Source organism: Macrotis lagotis, chromosome 1 (genome assembly GCF_037893015.1).
Source record: "Macrotis lagotis isolate mMagLag1 chromosome 1, bilby.v1.9.chrom.fasta, whole genome shotgun sequence".
NCBI classification, from domain to species: domain Eukaryota; kingdom Metazoa; phylum Chordata; class Mammalia; order Peramelemorphia; family Peramelidae; genus Macrotis; species Macrotis lagotis.
In genome coordinates, this window is record NC_133658.1 from 642329894 (window position 1) to 642349084 (window position 19191).

General features: G+C 44.5%; 1 protein-coding gene across 24 annotated transcripts in view; it reads left to right on the forward strand.

Moving 5' to 3' along the window:
* The window catches only part of PHLDB1 (pleckstrin homology like domain family B member 1), a 65987-nt gene that overhangs the window by 28914 nt on the left and 17882 nt on the right, over nucleotides 1–19191 (forward strand). For 7 of the 24 annotated variants that reach the window (XM_074215183.1, XM_074215186.1, XM_074215187.1 and 4 more), the window contains 9 exons: nucleotides 96–377; nucleotides 1098–1238; nucleotides 1329–1466; nucleotides 4643–4771; nucleotides 5256–5411; nucleotides 14592–14702; nucleotides 14837–14926; nucleotides 16224–16367; nucleotides 18765–18902. In XM_074215183.1, coding sequence (XP_074071284.1) covers nucleotides 96–377; nucleotides 1098–1238; nucleotides 1329–1466; nucleotides 4643–4771; nucleotides 5256–5411; nucleotides 14592–14702; nucleotides 14837–14926; nucleotides 16224–16367; nucleotides 18765–18902 — 1329 coding nt within the window. The remainder of the gene's footprint in view (nucleotides 1–95; nucleotides 378–1097; nucleotides 1239–1328; nucleotides 1467–4642; nucleotides 4772–5255; nucleotides 5412–14591; nucleotides 14703–14836; nucleotides 14927–16223; nucleotides 16368–18764; nucleotides 18903–19191) is intronic. The other 17 variants (XM_074215189.1, XM_074215192.1, XM_074215193.1 and 14 more) reach the window with 6 other exon arrangements.

Below are 19191 nucleotides of genomic sequence, written 5' to 3' on the forward strand. Positions count from 1 at the left end.
ACCCAAGTTTCTCATCATTTGGGTGATGGGAGTCATGGCTAGACTTGGAGATGGGGTGTGCTATATCTTTAGTGTTTCTTGCTCTCTCCCCTTAGGAACGCCAGAGATTAGAGACCATCCTGAACTTGTGTGCCGAGTACAGCCGGGCAGATGGGGGCTCTGAGGTAGGGGAGCTGCCCAGCATTGGCGAAGCTGCCATGGCCTTGGCACTTGCGGGCAGAAGGCCCTCTCGGAGCCTGCCTGGGGGAAGCGGGACCTCCGGACGAGGCTCTGAGGAACCCAGTGGAGCCACCCAGAGGCTCTGGGAGAGTGTGGAGCGCTCTGATGAGGAGAACCTGAAGGAAGAGTGTAGCAGTACTGAGAGTACCCAGCAAGAGGTGAGGGGGCAAAATCCCAGGACTGGAGACAGAGACACGGGCGGGGGGAGGGGAGGTTTAGCGCAAAGGACAAAAATCAGATTTGAGATGAGAACTCAGGGGGATGGAGGAAATCTGAGGATGTGAGGAAGGGCAGGGGAGGATGGGAAGGAGAGTTCAGATGAGAAATAGGAAGGGAAGAGATTTGGGGAGTGGAGATCAAAATGGTGTGTGGTCATCAGACTTGGGGACAAGAAGAAGAAAAGCCTGGATGGGAAAAATGAGGTTCCAGGAAGTAGGTAGAGACTTTGGGATAAGGTAATAGGATAGGGTGAGAAGAGGGTTGGGATGATACAATGTAGGAAAAAAGGAGGCTAAGGATATGGGATGAGAGGAAGAGGAAGGAGATGAGGGGAAGAGGGAAGGGATGAGAGGTGAGAGGGGTTGTTGAATATCGAAGGGAGGAGAAGTGGGGGGGCATAGTTTTCTAGGTTTCTTAGACCATAAACTTTTTATGACCCCCAACTTTGGCCTTGAAGCCTCACCTAGGCTTGGCATTCCTACTATAAATCATTACTCACCTTAAATGAGTCAGCTTTTTCTGTGGGGTCCCCTGGGGTGGGGAACTTGAGGGAGGGCAATGCAGACAGCTGTTTTTCCCCAATGTCTTCCAGTATGACACCCCAAGGAGGGCCAAGATTTGACCCAGTCCCTCTTAGTTTTGTCTTCTTCATTTTGCAGCATGAAGATGCTCCAGGCTCCAAGCTCCAGGGTGAGGTGTTGGCCCTGGAGGAGGAACGGGCGAAGGCCCTTGGGCGTGTGGAGCAACTCAAGGGCAGAGTAAAGGAGCTGGAACACCAGCTGCAAGAATCGGCAAGAGAGGTGAGTGCTCCTTGTAGCAGTCTGGCAGCCTCCCTTCTGCCAGACCTGGGATTCCTCTGGTTGTGACACAAACCCTGACTGTACCCACAGGCTGAGATGGAAAGGGCGCTGCTTCAGGGGGAACGGGAGGCAGAGCGGGCACTACTGCAGAAGGAACAGAAAGCTGTGGACCAGGTGCAGGAGAAACTACTGTTGCTGGAGACTGGCATGCAGAAGGAGAGGGACAAGGTAACCCGAAAGTGGGCACCTCAGCCATGTCTGCCCATGAGAAATGGAAATTTGGTGTCGGTATTACCCTCCCCACCAGAGAGGGGGCTTCTTTATGCCACTTCATAGGTCCATGGAGCCTTGTCCCTCGTGGAGGATGCCAGCTTGGGCAGGGGCACTGTCGGGGTGCTGGGCTGGTATTTGGGCCTCTCCTCTTTCTAGGTCTCTCTCTGCTGCCTCTGGGCGCAAGGACTTTGCCAAATGCTGGCTTCCCCTGGGCACTTAATAGGTACCTGGGTTTATCATTTGCAAGGTTTAAACCCCCTTTTTGGTAGAGGAAGCACCATTGGAACAGTGGTAATTCAGTTTTCGATGTCTCCCCTGGGCCCAGCCCTAGTGCTTGGTGTCCTAGCAATTGATACCCAGACCCAGGGAATATAGATCTTTCTCTCAAAAATGACCACCCATGTTGCCTTCTTGGTCCCCTCTCCTTTTGTGCCCCCACCCCACCCCCCAGTGCCTGTCCTCTGTCTGGAAAATGTGGTTTTCCCCACTAGATAGTCCTAGCTTTCTGCCCCTGAACTTTTCAGATCTTGTGCCAGCCTGCAGGGCCACTCCGTCCCACAGGCGCCATGCCAGCTGAGCCTGAAGAGCCCAACATCGTGCCAAGGGGTCTGAAGTGAAGAGGGGGGCATTTGTTTCTGCACCTGACATTATTTTTCTGAGGGTCTTTCTCCCTCCTGGAATTTTTGCAAGTCTTTCTTCTTCTTCCTCTCTTTTTTTGAGGAACTGTTTTTTTTCTTTGATATTTTTTCTTTTTTGGAGCATTGGGCTCTGGGTCCCCCAAACCACACTCCCAAAGTCTGTGCCAGATTAATCCCATGCTTGCCAGCCAGGCCTGCAACTAACACCCTCTCTAATGATTGTCATGGGCCCACTGTAGGCCCTTCGCATGCCATCCTAACCGCCAGTGCTGCCCTGGGTAGGAGTTGTGCCCACCGCCCCTAGGGCAGCTCTCTGGCTTTGCCCACTTCTGCACTAACTCTGTGGGCACCTGTGTGCCCTGACCTCTTCCCTCTAATGCTATTTCCTTCTCTTCTTGGTGTGGGACCCCGGAGCCCCAGAAAAGGATGGGGGGAAGGGAGCTGCAGCATTGGGTGAATGTGCCTCTAGAAGGGCCTTGACACAAACCACTTTTTAGCGTAATCACCATCAGGAACTTTGTGATACCTAAGGGCTTGTTCTGTGAGCCCTGTGACGGGCAACATGGTTGTGGGGGAAATGCGAAGTTTAGGTAAGACCCAGACCCTGCCCTCCTGGAACTTGCATTCTGGTGGGGTTAGTGGAGAATAAGGAACGGATAGAAATAACTGGCTATATAGCATTACTTAATAAGTGCATTAGAGCTGCAAAACAGATTGGGACCTACAGGGGATCAGAAAGAACAGGAAGAGTGGCAGGGATGGTAAAGAGCAAATGCGGCGAGGAAGGGGAGACAATCAGCCCAGCTCCAAGCTGTTTGACCCTATGTCTGGGACAAAAAGAGCCTGGAAGAGATGACATAACCAAGTTAGGGCCCCTGCCATAGCTTCTTTCCTGGTCCAGATCCTTTGTCGTGGATCCCTTTGGTGAAACCCTCTCAAAGCCATGGTTTTAAATGCATAAAATGAAATACAGATGATAACAGTTACGGTTACATGATAACTGTTATATTGAGATTCAGTTATTAAAATATTAAAACATAAATTCACAGAGCCCAGGTTAAGAATCCCAGCACTAGACTCATTTTTGGGGTACTGGGCACTTTAGCTGCTGGGACAAAGGATACAACTGGAGAGGCAGACACTCTAAAAGAGTTGGTGCCCCAGTTGAACTACAAAGCACATTAGAAGGCTAAGTCCAAAAAGAAAGAGAGGAAGGTAATCTGTGATCCAAGAGCTGGCAGGCAGGGGAGGACAGTGCCTCCAGGGAGGAAGATCTGTGTGCCCCAAACCTCCTTGGCAGCCCGGACCTATACTTCAAGCTTTGGTTTATTTGGTGTTTCAGAATTCAAGCTGGTACCTAGGATTTAATGGCCACCCCCTTAGGAGGGCTTGCCTTCCCCCGGGATTATTTAGAGGGTCTTCCCAGCCATGAAGGGGCTAGCTGATTAGCCTTAATGAACTCTTCTTCCAGCTAGGCTCCCAGGCTCGGGAGTCAGTAATAACCGTTTCTCCTCTGCCCATCCTTTCCCGTGGGGTGACTCATCAACTCCTCCCCTCTTTCCCACCCCCACCCCAAAGGTGTCATCTCTCCCCAGACTGAGCCATCTACCCTCCTCCCCTTACCCATTCCTGGGGCTCTGATTGCCATGGCAACGGCCACACTAATTGCAGTCCTCAGCCCAGCCCATGGTTCAGACCTCAGATGGCAGCATCTCTCTACATCCTGGGTGGGAGGGGAAAAGAAGGCTGAGTGAGGGGTGGGGGTGGGAGGGTGGATAGAGGAGAGGGTGCTGGGGTCCCCTCCTCTGTGTCAGCTGCTGCATTAATATCCTCAGCTTTCCCTCCCCCTCCAAACATCCATCCACTAATTTAACTCCCTTTCCCAGGTTAGACTTTGGTCTCTGGGTGCTGGTGGGTGGGAAGGTGGGAGGGAGCCAAAATCTCATTTGTGATATGGAAATAAAATCGTGGCTACATTTGGTTTGGCAGGAAAACCAACCTGTTGGCATCAGGGTAGGAACCACATAAAATATTCCAAATCTGGGAATCTCCCAAGACCAAAGCCCAACCTAATTCCCTTCTCCTCTGCTATTATTCCTCTCTCCTTTCCCTCCACATTCCCTTTTCTGCCCCTATCCATAATGCCCCACCTTTTCTCTTCCCCATCATTCTTTTCCTCTACCCTAGTCCCCACTTGGATTTTTCTCTCCCCTCATCTCCTTCCCTTCTTTTTTCTCCTGGATTTTCTTCTTTATTTCTTCTACTCCTTCTTTCTCCTTTCTTTTTATCTTCCTCTTTCTCTCTCATCTCATCTCCCTTTGTTCCCTTTTCCTCCCTCTCATCCTGTGCCTCTCATTCTCCATTTCCCTCTCCCCCCACCCCATCAACCCCCTTCCCTTTCCCATCCCCAGCCGCATGGCATGGAGTTAGAAGTGTGTGTTCTGTTTTTCCCCTTTTTGTGTTGTATACCCCTTCCCCCCCACCTCCCTCCAGGAGAGGGTGGACCTGGCCGTGGGACGGAGTGAGCTGGAGGCCCGCCAGGCGCTGTATGATGAGCTCAAGACACAGCTCGATAACTGCCCCGAGTCTGTTCGGGAACAGTTACAGGAGCAGCTGAGAAGGGTCAGTTTCACAAACCGCTAGCCCCGTCCTGACTCCCCTGTCATGATCTTGGAGCTGTCCTCAGGGACCCTTCCTCAAGCAGAGAAGAGAGCAGAGCGGACATTGCCTTCGACAAGATGGCAGTACACCGGACGAGCCTCCCCTCCAGGGCTCTGCAGAGGAAGGGTCAAGCAACGTCTTGGCCTTTTCCATTTTCCTCTCCCCCTCATTCAGTTACATTTTTTTTGTATTTCCTGCCACCTTTGACCTGGGCTCCAAGATGCCCTTTTGGTACAGATGAAGGGGCATAAGGCTAGAACTGTGCCCAGGGGGAGGGGGGTGGGTATTTTTTTCCTCCCAATCCCAGAAACATCTTGCTACCTAGAACACCTCTTTGTAGCCCTTGTACTTGCTACCTCCCTGGTAGTCTGGTCCACCAGGCCCCAGACTTGCACAACGGACTACAACTGAGTCCCAACCTCTTCCCCAACCATTGTTATCAAAGGAAGCCGAGGTTCTGGAGACAGAAACGAAACTCTTTGAAGACTTGGAATTCCAGCAACTGGAAAAAGAAAGTCGCCTGGAAGAGGAGCGGGAGCTGGCTAGCCAGGGACTGCTCCACAGTAGGGCAGAGCTACATCGGAGCATTGCCAAGAGAAAGGTAGGACCCCCTTCTCTCCATTCCAAACCCTTTCCTCTGGACCCCTACCTCCTCAGGGAGTAATCAAGTCAGCTATACTCAGTTCTGATCTTTTTGTGGGTCTGGAGCCCTGTCTGGCCAAGTGGATTGGGAGTTGGCAGCCTGGAGAAGAGCGTCAGTCAGCAAGTATTTATTAAGTGCTTACAATATATCAAAACCCATACTAAATGCTAGGGATACATAGCTAGGGAAAAACATGGTCCCCATCCTAAAAAAGTTCACTTTCTAATAGGGAAGACAACTTGTAAGTAACTGGATTCACACATACTCACTAGATGGGAGGTCATCTGAAAGGAGATTACACAAGTTGCTGTAGTGCCTAGGAAGGACCTCTTGGAGAAGGGGAGATTTAAGCTGGGTCTTGGAAGAAGTCAGAGAAACCAAAAGGTGGGAGTGAAGGGGGCCAGGCATGGTGGAAAGCCAAGGTAAGAAGCAGGGAGAGAGGAGCTACAGGCAGGCCAGTAAAGCCAGATTCTAGAATGTGTAGAAGGGACTAAGCAGGAGAATAATGGAAAGGTAAAAAGGAACCAGTTCATGAAGGACTTTAAATGCCAAATAGAAGAGTCTTGATTCTGGAGGTAATCAGAGCCCATTGAGCAAGATGTCAACTCTTCCACTTAGAAAAATCCCCTTGGCTGCTGAAGGGAAGATGGATTAGAGCAGGGAGACTGGGTAGGAGATGATCGCCATAGGCCTTGGTGAGAGGGATGAGGCTAGAGATGAGCACAGGGAAAGCAAAGGACATAGTGTGAAGGTAAGAATGATGAGCTTCAGCATCCAAATAGATATGTGGGAGTTGAGGATGAAGCTGAGGTTTTGAGCCTGGCTGCCCTTCAACACTAATAGTGGATCTGGAAGAGGAAGTGTTTAAGAGGGAAAGGAATTCTTTTTTTAGACATTTTAACTTGGAGTGTTTATGGTACGTCTAGTTCAAGATGTCCAAGAAGTGGTTGGTGACGGAAGCCTGGAGTTCATTCAGGAGAAAGACTAAGACTGGGAAAAAGTCTAATCTCCCCCTCTGAGAGACCCAAGTAGCTAAAAGCAGCTGAGGAAGGCCTAAGAACTTCCATAGTGTAAAATAAGAGAGAAAAATAGATTAGAGGATCATTTTTGAACAGGACCGAAGATTCTGTCTCAATTCTTATCTAGCCCCTTGGAAGGAGGATGATTTTTGAGAAGGCTTCCTAAGAGTTGTCATTTTTCAGTTGTTTCTGACTCTACAAGATGTCATGGACAAAATCTTGGGTGTTTTCTTGGCAAAGATACTGAAGTGGTTTTTTTCTTTTCCTTTTCAGTTCATTTTATATATAAGAACTGAGGCAAATAGAGTTAAGTGCCTAGGGTCATTCAGTTAGAAAGTGTCAGAAGTCAGATTTGAATTCAGATCTTCCTGGCTTCAAGTGCAGGTCTTTATCCATTGCAACACCTAGATGCCCCTCCAAGAAGAGACAAAGGCTGAACAAGACTTTGCAGGAGATGAGACTTGTAATTTAGTTTGGTAGGAATATGACCTGCACTGAATGAATGACTTTGAAACAGGAAGAGAAGAGCAATATATGAGCAATATAGGTTTGTTGAGCTAGAAGAGACTCCATGTGAGGGAAATTATAGGAAAGGAGAATAGTGACACAGAAGAGGCAAGCAGGAAGGGCCTTGAAACTCAGAAGATAAATTTGGGAATGACTGGGAGCTAACAAGTTAGCCCATTTTCTCCCATTTCTTCCTTGTGAACTCAACTGATTTCAATTCATTTTCCCATCTTTAGTTATTGCTCTGGGAGGGAAGATTGGAAGTAGACACTAGGTAAACTCAGACAGGCAACTAAACAGTGTAGTGACTGGTAACAGGAATACTCTGAATTCAAATCCTGCCCTATCCACTTACTATTTATATGACCCTGGGCAAGTCACTTCACCCTGTTTGCCTGAGTTTCCTTATCTATAAAAAGAGCTGGAGAAGGGAAAGTCAAATCTCTCCAGTATCTTTGCCAAGAAAACTCCAATGGGTCACAAAAGGTTGGACAGGCCTGAAAAATGACTCAACAACAAACAAAAACAACACAGAATTATAATGAAGATAGAGTGAGATAATGTGTGTGTGTATATATATATATATTATATATATATGTATATATATATATGTATGTATGTATAGCACTTTTCAAATATTAAAGTACCATATAAATATCATCATCATCATCATCATCATCGTTATTATTATTATTAATCAGTCCTCCAGTCTGATGTTCTATGGGGAGAGCCACAAATTCAGTTATATTTCATGAGTAAAATTTAGGTGCATTATCTGTGCCAAGTTGATCTGTACATTTTATAATCTTAAAACAGTTGGAAAACTGTCTTTAACCATCCTTCAGTGGCTCCAGAAGGGTGTCCCTTCTGGCTATAAAGGTCATAACTCATAAACATCTTTTCATCCTTGGTGATGCACATCCTCATCTTTCCATAAAGGACCTATCCAACATGTGGGTGACCTTCCTCCTTTTTTTTAAAAATGCTAGTGCAGTGTTCGGTCTTCTTTACTTGTTATGTGATATACACCATTTCTTTTAGGTTTTTGCAAGGCAATGGGGTTAAGTGGCTTGCCCAAGGCCACACAGCTAGGTAATTATTAAGTGCCTGAGGTCAGATTTGAACTTAGGTACGCCTGACTCCAGGGCCAGTGTTCTATCCACTGCACCACCTACACCATTTCTTACATGCGAGTCATTGCTGGCTCTAATCACAGCCAACCTAACCTCCCTGCCCCCTCCCCTTCCATCCTACCCTATTTGAGTTGGTTCCTGAAATTTTGATTCTTCTGACATCAAGGTGTTATCCTTGCAATGCAACACAGCAACACCAAAAAGATATCTCTATTATTCTCCTGTTGAGGAATAGTATCACCACCTAGAGAATAATGATGTTTAAAAAACTAGACTTTTATTGCATGGAGTAGTAGAATTAGTGTAAGAATTTCAGTTTCCCAAATGACAGCTAAGTGGTGTAGTGGATAGATTACTGTGCCTAGAGTCTGAAAGACTCCTCCTCTGAGTCCAAATATGAACAAATCACTTCATTTCCTCATCTGTAAAAAGAGTTGGAGAAGGAAATGGCAAACCTGTATCTCTGTATCTCTGCCCCCCCAAAATTCCAAATAGGGTCACAGGTAGTTGGATACAACTGAAAAATTTTATTCAGTCCTATTTCCTACTCTTTTTAAATTCTGGGCCCTCTTCACTGTGTATACATGCATACACACGCACATACACACACACACACACACAGACACATGTGCTTAGACACAATGGGCTTTCCATCTCACCATTTGACATAGTCTGGGCAATGGATACATCTGTTTGGTGTTTCCTCATGCATTGCTAAGGCTACTCTCTTTTTAGTAACTCTGAATCTTTCTGAGAAATTTCTGGGGACAACTAAGTGATGAAGTGAAGAGAAGGCATTGGCCCTGGAGTCAGGAGTACCTGAGTTCAAATCCAACCTCAGATACTTAATAACTACCTAGCTGTGTGACCTTGGGCAAGTCACATAACCCCATTGCCTTGCAAAAACTTAAAAAAAAGAGAAATTTCTGGGATGATCTGGTACTTGATGCAGCCATCCTAATATCATCTGCCCTCAGGAATATTTGGAGAACTTCATCTCTAGGAAATTAATTTTTTTATTTGGATGACATACTAGGAATCCTCCCTGGCCTTAGTGATAGCAAGTGTCTATCTGGCTATTTTATCCTTCACATGATGTTGGCAAAAGATTGTTATGGTTGTATCTATAGTGGAATCAATTATAATCATATGCATGGGAAACTTTGCTGGAGAAGAATCCTCAAGGCTGTGTTTTGCTCCACCAAGTCAAATAGTTTTTTGTAATCATCCCACAATAGACACAAGAGGATCTTACATGTTCTCCTCTCAGGCAGCTGTGTTATTATGAAAATGTGCTCTGCTGAGCAGTCATCTATGAAAGCCTAACTGTTCCCTTCTCATGCTTTCACCCAAGGATACCCTCAGTCCACGTGTGGACCATTTTCATAAAGATGCTCTAGCAATGACAAACTGTCCATTGGGATGGTAATTGCTGATGTCTTCTTAGTCAGTCTTTGAAAAAAAAAATGAAAACCAAGTAATCTTTTCCATCATTTTAAATTTTCCCTTCTTTGAGATATTTTAAAAAATGGGTCCTTGAATATCACTCTTTCCTATGTCATCTTCTTAGGTGTCATTTTTATTTCCCCAGATACTATTTATTAAGTGCCATTGACCAAGGCATGGAATAATGAGAGTGGATTTCTGTAGATGCGCTAGCTGACTTGTTCCAATGCAAATAGAGCTATTGTTCTTCCTCCAGTTTAATCTTGGAGATAATTTGGCTTAACTGGATCATGTGTAATTTTTTTTCTATAGGATCATTTCTCTCTCCATTGCCTTTTGTTGTTCATTTGTTTGTTTTTGAAGTGATAGTTTTGAATTTTCTGTTACCTATTTCTATAATATTTTGTAAATAAGCTTTTGCTTTAAATTAGTATCACTGTTGGCTGCCCTGTCTCTCTTGCTAAACATTTTCTGGCTAAGGAATTTTTCTAGACTCTTTTGGTGTTCTTTTGGCAACTATTTTCATATTCATTAAATTTCTCTAATAAATACTTATAATAAGAATCAATATTTTTTTCTGTTTCTTATTTTTAGTGTTATATTCTTTCTTAATATTGGCTAATCAGAGATCTCCTTTCCCTTGGCTCAATTTCCCTTAGTTCAATTTCACTGGCATTTATGAATTACCTCCTATGTGCCAGTCACAGCGCTAGGCTCTGAAGAGATAAAAAAATTGAAAAAATTCTCTGAGTTCAAAGAACTTACATCCTGCTAGGGGAAAACAGCATGAATTAATTAAATGTAAAATATAGGTTCCTTCTGGCTCTAAAAGTAAATGAATGTGATTGGAATATAGATTGATTGCACAAGGGAGAATAATGTGAAATTTAATTAAATTAGAACCAGATTGTGAAGGACTTTAAATGTCAAACAAAATCATTTGTATTTTTACCCTAGTAGGTAATAAGTCTTCTTGAGCAAGGTTAGTGACAGGATCAATCAGCCTTTCTCAAAGGCATAATCGTAAGTATTTATTAAGTTCCTACTTAGTTTCAGATACTCTGCTAAGTGCTGGGGATACAAAAAGGTACAAATAGTATCTTGGTCTAATGATCAGATCTAGGCTTTGTAAATATAATTTGCCAGTTGTGTGGAGAGGACAGCTTGAAAGTAGCATGAACAATTGGGAAGCTATTGTTTTAGTCCAGAGGTCATGAGGGGCTTCATGAATCAGGATGCTGGTCACATGAGTTGAGGAAGGGATGGATTCAAGAGATGTTCTGGGGTCAGAATTGACAACTGCTCACTGATTGGTTCAATTAGTTGAGGGAAAGTGAAAAGTGGAGGATGACAGGTTGTGATCCTTGTTTACCAGAAACATGTGATGGTGTCCTTAATAGAAATAGTGAAGTTTAGAGGAAGGATTAGTTTAGAGAGCAAGATAATGAGTTTGATTTCAAACAAATTGACATATAATAATAATAAACCTATTAAGTTATGGAATATCTTATATAAAGTGTTTTATTAATCTTATACAAATGTTTTTATTGTTATATTATTTATATAAATATTTGATTTTTGTTGTTGTTATTATTTTCTTCAGCAAGAAGATGTAGTGATGTGCACTGAGCTCAAGAGAGAGTTTGGGCTGAATAGTTAGATTTGGATGTCCTCTGCCTATGATAGTTAAATCCATGAGAGTTGATAAGGAAACCAAGCAAGACTATAGAGAGATGAGATGAGGGCCCAAGACATGGATGAGAATCCTGTACAAGAGCCTGCAAAGAATAAAACCTGGAAGGAGGAATGTTACTAAAACCCAGGAAAAAAGAACATATCTAGCATGGAGAGGTCACTAAGGCCAAAGTCTAAGAAAAGATCATGGAATGACCTTGGAAAAGTCAGTTTCATTTGAGAGGTCAGAAACCAAATCATAAGAAGCTAAATATGGGGCAGGAACTCAGCCAGTGGAGGCAATGAAGGCAGATAACTTTTCTCAGAGTCTAGTTATTTAAAAAAAAAAAAAAAGAGGATGACAACTTGAGGAAATGGTAGAATCAAATGAAGTTTGTTCTTGTTTTCAAAGAATGGTTGAAATCTGAGCATGTTTATAGGCAACAGGGAAGGAGCCAGTGAAGAAGGAGAGTTTGAAAATTAGGGAGAAAGGGAATAATCAATGAGACAAGCTTTTAGGAGGATATAGCAGCAGTTGCCCAAAGGAGAAAAGGGGGTAGGGAGAAGGACCAGTAAAAGATAATAATCATCTCTTAAGAGGAATAATTAAGCCTCAACTATATTTCACTTCTAAAATTGGCAAAAGATATCCCCTCTTCCTCCCAGGCTGTAAGGATTTCAGTTTCAGTTTCCCCTCCTCTTGCTTCCCCACATTACTATCTCCCTTTATCTGCCATGACATCCCCTGGCCCCCTCCTTGCCAGTCATATCGTTTGTTCTTCTCCCAGCCTACTGGGAATTCCCTTTTTCTTTTAGAGAAAAATTGCAAGTTCCTCTAGTAAAGGTCTCATTTCTTTTTTATTTTATTTTATTTATTTTGAGTTTTACAATTTTCCCCCAATCTTACTTCCCTCCCTCCACCCCCCCACAGAAAGCAATTTGTTAGTCTTTACATTGTTTTCATGTTGTATATTGATCCAAATTGAGTGTGATGAGAGAAATCATATCCTTAAGGAAGAAATATAAAGTATAAGATATAACAAGATCAGACAATAAGATATCAGGGTTTTTTTCCAAATTAAAGGGAATAGTCTTTGAACTTTGTTCAAACTCCACAGTTCTTTATCTGAATACAGATGGTATTCTCCATCACAGATAGCCCAAAATTGTCCCTGATTGTTGCACTGATGGAATGAGTGAGTCCATCAAGGTTGAACATCACCCCCGTGTTGCTGATAGGGTGTACAGTGTTTTTCTGGTTCTGCTCATCTCACTCAGCATCATTTCATGCAAATCCCTCCAGGCTTCCCTGAATTCCCATCCCTCCTGGTTTCTAATAGAACAATAGTGTTTCATGACATACATATATCACAGTTTGCTAAGCCATTCCCCAATTGAAGGAATTTACTTGATTTCCAATTCTTTGCCACCACAAACAGGGCTGCTATGAATATTTTTGTACAAGTGATATTTTTACCCTTTTTCATCATCTTAACAGGGTATAGACCCAGTAGTGGTATTGCTGGATCAAAGGGTATGCACATTTTTGTTGCCCTTCAGGCGTAGTTCCAAATTTCTCTCCAGAAAGGTTGGATGAGTTCACAGCTCCACTAACAGTGTAATAGTGTGGGAGTGCCCTTTTGCTTCCTGTACCTCTGCTTAGGATGCCCCATTAGGATTCCCTTCCTTCATTCTTTTGCCAGACCTACTTTCTTTTCTTTCTTTTTTTTAAAAAAAAGATTTGATTTATTTTTTTTACAATTTTTCCCCTAATCTTACTCCCTCCCCCACCCCCAACAGAAGGCAATTTGCCAGTCTTTACATTGTTTCCATGGTATACATTGATCCAAATTGAATGTGATGAGAGAGAAATCATATCCTTAAGGAAGAAACATAAAGTATAAGATATAGCAAGATTACATAATAAGATATCAGGTTTTTTTTCCTAAATTAAAGGTAATAGTCCTTGGTCTTTGTTCAAACTCCACATCTGGATACAGATGGTATTCTCCATCGCAGATACCCCAAAATTGTCCCTGATTGTTGCACTGATGGAATGAGCAAGTCCATCAAGGTTGAACATCACCCCCGTGTTGCTGATAGCGTGTACAGTATTTTTCTGGTTCTGCTCATCTCCCTCAGCATCAGTTCATGCAAATCCCTCCACAGACCTACTTTCTTGTAGTTTTTTAGAAAGAAGCTTAAGACTGCCCCTGCTAAGAAGTCTTCACCCCATATGTGTATATATATATATATATATATATATATATATATATACACACACACACACACACACATATATATATATATATATATATATATATATATATATATATATATATATTCATCTAGTCTATTCTTTAACCTGCCAGCATCCTCATACTTTCCCTTCCTATACTCTGCCTATTATTGTAATGATGGGATTTGGGTAGGTTTCCTATTATAGACTGGAAGCTTCCTGAGGGTAGGGACTATAACATTGGAAGAAACAACTAATTTAGGATTATATACCTTGGTGGCCTATTGTACTTTGTCAAGCATTAGATCTTCCTAAAGCACAGGCCTGACCCCATCAATCTTGTTCAAGAATCTTTAGGGACCTTCTCACTGCCTCTGGGAGGAAATACAAACCCCTTTGCTGGACATTTAAAACTTTTTATGATCTGGCTCCAATCTTCTTTCTAAACTTATTTGAACAACTAGTCTGCTAAACTTGCTCTCCCTAGAGCTCAACATCCCATTCATGACTTTGGCGACTTTCTACAGACTGTCCCCCAGACCTAGAATACTCCCCTGCTCACTTCCACATCTTAAAACCTACCTCTTCTGGGGAATCTTTTTGATTAACTTATTTATTTATACTATCCTCTTTAAATTAGCTTGTATTTACTTATCTGGACAGCTTCCTGGATAGGGGAATGGTTGGAATCAGGAAGATTCATCTTCATGAGTTCAGAGTTGACACTTACCAGCTGTATCACCCTGAGCAAGCCACTTACCCCATTTACCTCAGTTTCCTCATCTGTAAAATGAGCTGGAGAAGGAAATGCTAAAACACTTTGCCAAGAAAACCCCAAGTGGAGTCCTGAAGAGTTGGACACAACTGGAACAATTCAACAAAATTGACTTTTTTATTGCATGTTCTATTCCTTAGTAACAGGGACACTCAACAGAATTTACTTTTCTATTTGCATGTTCTATTCCTTAGAAGCAGGAACTCTCACTTTTGTCTCTGTATTCTTCAGTGCTTCAAATATTGGAGGAGTTTTACAAATGTTTGTGGAATAGTATTAAGCATCCATCATGTCCAGTGTACTGTTGTTCTGTATCCTGATGGGTTGTCCTCTCCCCTTCCACAGGAGCGCCTAGCAGTGTTGGAAAACCAGGCTACTCAGATCCGAGCCCAGGCTGTCCAGGAATCTGAGCGATTGGCCCGAGAAAAGAACTCTTCCCTGCAGTTGCTACAGAAGGTACAGGGGGTTGGGAACCAGGAATGGGGAAGGAAGAGGCTAACTGGGGAAAGGAGTTAGGAACTGAGTTTGGGGTGACCTAGAAGGAGCCTTAGATGTCTTTTCTGTTCTGTCCTGGCTACTCTGGACTCCAGGAGAAGGAAAAATTGGCAGCACTGGAGAGACGATACCATTCACTCACAGGGGGAAGGTCTTTCCCTAAAACAACATCAGCACTCAAAGAGGTAAGTGAGGTCTGGGACTGGAGAGGTTAAGGGAAGCTCAGAGCCAAAGGGATTATCTCAGGACCTCTACAGTCTTTGGAGAGTGATTGTGTTTACGGATGGAGGAGTGGGCTGGGAGGTAAAGATGTTCAACTTGGTTCTCTATTAAGCCAGATATATGGCAGGAGGAAATTCAAGATACAGGTTCCCAACTGCTGCATTTCAGTTGTCCTTCTTATCCTAGGGGAGCCCATTGGAGTTGATATCCAGGCTGCCCCAGTGGGTGACATTGTTGAGGAACCTTAAAGTTCTAGAATATCAAACTGTTGATGGATTGAAGATGGGATTTTTGACTCAAGAGGCATCCCAGAAACTAAGGGTATGGGGTGACTGGCATGAGGGGTCACGAAACTGGGTGCCCAGGGATTGGAGGAAATTTTGCCTTCCTTGAGCATTGGACTTGAGTCTAGTTTTTATTTGTTTTTATTTTTAAAATTCTTATTCATATCTTTTGTTTTTGTACCACTGACATTTCCCTATGTATAGAACTATCTCCTATAACAAACATTTAAAAAAGGGGAAAATTCAGCAACATAAACCAACATGTATAAAAAAGTCTACCATTATATGTAGTGTTCCACATCAAGAGACTCCCTTCTGTATAGCAGAGGGAGGTAAGGACAAATTTTTTTTAATTTTTAATTTTCTTCCCATATACATGCAAAGATATCTTCTACATTCATCCTTTTGCAAACTTTTGAGTTCCACATTTTTCTAGCACCCTCTCTTCCCTCCCCTTTCCCATGACAAGTGAGCAATCTGATATGGGCTTACAGGTACAATTGCATTTAACATATTTTAAGGAAACATTATAAAATCTACATGTAACATAGGCACTGGGACCTTTTCCAAAAAGCAATCATAAATGTTTGCAATTCTATAAGGCAGAGAGTTCAAACCTTATTAATTCCATTTTAATGATGAGAAAGTGAGACTTAGGAAGTGTAAATGACTAGCCCTGGATAACATGGGTAACACAACTAGTCTATGATAAAGTCTCCACAGATCTTTCCTTCTGCTTTGTGGTTGCCTCAGGGTACTTGGCTTATATCCATGGGCCTGGAATTGGACCCTCAGGACTGGCCTAACCCTGGGATTCACACACATCTAGCTCTCTATCTCCCTTCACACAGTTTTAGTGGGTCCCCCCCCCCAAACTTCTTCCTTCCCCACACAGTATTTATTGGGCCTGGGGTTGGTGACTGAACTGAGAGTAAGAATGTGAGAACCCCCTACTTACCACAAGCCCTCTCTGTAGGATGAACTGCATATCTCTGAGTCCTCAGAGTTGGGGCTGGAGCCTGAGGCTCTGGGCTCCTTGCCCAGACCCTCCCTGCCCGGGGCCGCTGCTGGCCCCCTAACCCCACCCGCCTCCACCCAGCTCTGCCCCAAGATGCAAGAGGTAATCACTGCTAACTGCATGCCTGCTACCTGTCCTGCTTGGCCTTCATTTCTGCCACTCAGCCTTGGACAAAGAATAAAAACAGCAGTGTTGGTGGCAAGCAAGGATCATGCTTTGGCTCCAGAATTTTGAACTCTTTTGTGTGTGTGTGTGTGTGTGTGTGTGTGTGTGTGTGTATGTATGTGTGTGGTTGACCTGTGGCCAAACCAAATTTTGTTTGTATGCTCATATGTTGTATTTCACTCATCTCCTATCTTAAAGCAAAAAAAAAAAAAAAAAAATTCCCAGTTCTTCCTCTTCTCTTGTGATTTCTGGTATGTGGCCTGGCCCTGCCTGGAGATGTTTGGTTGGACTGTTGCTATTCAGGGCACCAAGCATCTAGGTACTGTGCCCTCTTCTCTGCCAGAACCTTTTACTGATCTTTGCTTGAGGTGTCTTCCTGGGAGCCCTCTTCTCCTCCTGATTGCCTCATGCTTTTACCTCCTCCTGTCCCCCATCTTCTCTAGAGTAGATGGGGGTCTAAGATGGTGCTCCATGGTATTTTTGCTAGTTTGCTGAAGCTGCATGAGTGTGTTACTGATATTGCACATACCTGCTATTTTTCAGTCATGTGAAAGTTGGAAATCTTGAACAAGGGGCTCTGATTTTCAGTGGGCATTGAGGGGGGAAGCTTATAGGCATTAACCTGAGACAAGCCCAAGACCCAATCTGGAGAAATGTGGTTACAGAAGTACTACAGAAGCCAAGGGTAGCAAAGCCTGACAACATGAAGACTGGGCTTCTTTGGCCATAGGGCTGGGTATAGCCAGGCTATGGAGACAGAAGCTGCTTTTAGGAAAGTGCCAAGTTTCCCTTCTCATGGTGGATCTTGTTGGGGAAAACTGAGCAGTTTCCTCTTTTCCCATCTCTGAATTTGGTTTTGTCTGCCTGGCATTGACTGTTGTTCCCTTGATTTGGCTTGGAGTGTTGGGTGCTTGCTGCCAGGGCAGTGTACTGCTAATTTCTTCTCCCTCCTCCTCCTCCTTGTTCTTGCCATGTGGTCTAGGAATATGTGAGCCTAGCAGATGTTCTCCAGCTCTGTGCCCGCTTGGACCCCAGTGCTTCTGCTCCTTCCCCCCACGCTCTCACTCTTTCCCTGCCTGCCAATGAGGTACCGACCACTGAATATACCCACTGATGTTCATTGTGGACCCCCGTTCTAGGTTTCTCTGGAGCTCATGCCCAAGGAGACATAGCACTGCTTAAAGAAACTACTTCCCAAAGGGGACATGACTCTGTGCCCTCAAGGGGAGGGGCAAGGGTGACTTGGCAGGGGATTGACATGTGGATGGATTAGAAATAGCTATTTTCTTTTTTCTTAGGATTTCTCAATGCCTATTCAGCAATGAATGGCATTTGGAAGGTTCTAGACCTTCTCCTGGCATTGTGAGAACATGTAGGGCATAAGAAACCCTACCTCCCTGGGTGCCTGGACACCAGCTGGCAGACAAACTCCTTGGTCCTTCATCTTCTTTCCTTTCCCTTACCAACCTGCGTGGGGGCTTCTCTTGAGCATTGCCTTTCTGCTAACTTCTCGCTTTCCCTCCCATGCCTTGTACCCCCAAGTATGTGACGCTTGAGCAGCTAAAGGAAATGTGGGGCAGCAGCCAAACAGGCACTGTGCCCATGTCCCCAGCCCCCACACTCGGCCCTCCCCTCTCAGGCTCTGCCTTCCGAGCTGTGCCTCAAGTCACCTGCCTTCCTCCTCTGCCGCCATCCTCCTCTTCTACTTCCTCCTCCGTCTTGCCCGAGGTTTGTGATTCCTGTATTGTTGCTTCTCCCTATCTCCTCCCCCACCCCATACAATCATCTGTGGGTGTGTCTGTGTGTGCCAATGCTGTGATGTGGCTCTTGGGGCTGCCAACCTCAGGTGCGTTGGACCCGCCTACCCCAGTTTGCAAGACTGCTGGGTTGAGCTGGCAGTGCCCAGAGCACATGGGTCTGACTGGTGGGTGCTGTCTTTAGCTTAAGGGTATTTCTGTGTCGATGGGGGTTCTATTTCCAAAGCCTCTGCTTCTCTTTGCTCTCTGTGTCTTCACTGTGATGGCTTTCTCACTGTGTTTCTCTTTATATTCCTTCACTCCCCACCCTTCTCTTTCCTCATTTTCATCTTTCTATTTCTTTCTTCCTGACTCCTCACCCTTCTCCCTTCTTTCCTCTACTTTTAACCTTCCCCTTCTTTCTCTTCTCCTTCTCTTCCTTTCTTTCTCCACGTTTCTTGCCTTTCTCATCCTTCCTCTGTTTTTCTTCCTTCCTTGCCCTCCTTTCTTCTCCTCTTTCCCCTCCCTCCACATCCCTCTTTTTTTCCTTCTCCTCGCCCTTCTTCCCTTCTCCCTCTCTTTCCCCCTTTTTCTCCAGATGGAGAAGCTGTTACTTCCTGCCCTAGACTTAGAGCAGTGGTACCAGGAGCTCATGGCAGGGCTCGGGGCTGGCCCATCCGCCTCCCCCCGCTCCTCCCCTCCACCTCTGCCCGCCAAAGCTTCCCGACAGCTGCAGGTAACACCTCCCCTTCCCCCACAACAATCCTGATGCCAGCTCTATTCCTTTCTGCTGTCTCTTATTCCTGGGGAGCTGTCACCTAGGACTAAATTGAGCATCCTTGGCTGAGAAGAATGAAAGTGGGACATGGGAATGGAGTTCCAGGATCTATGAGGAGCCTTTGGCAGAGAGATTGCCCCTGAGTCAAAAGCCAGGATGAAATGGCTCCTAGGAGTGAAAGTTCCCAAAGGAAATGCCCAATTGGCATCTCATCTAAGGGATTTGAACCAGGTTGGGAAGTAGGATG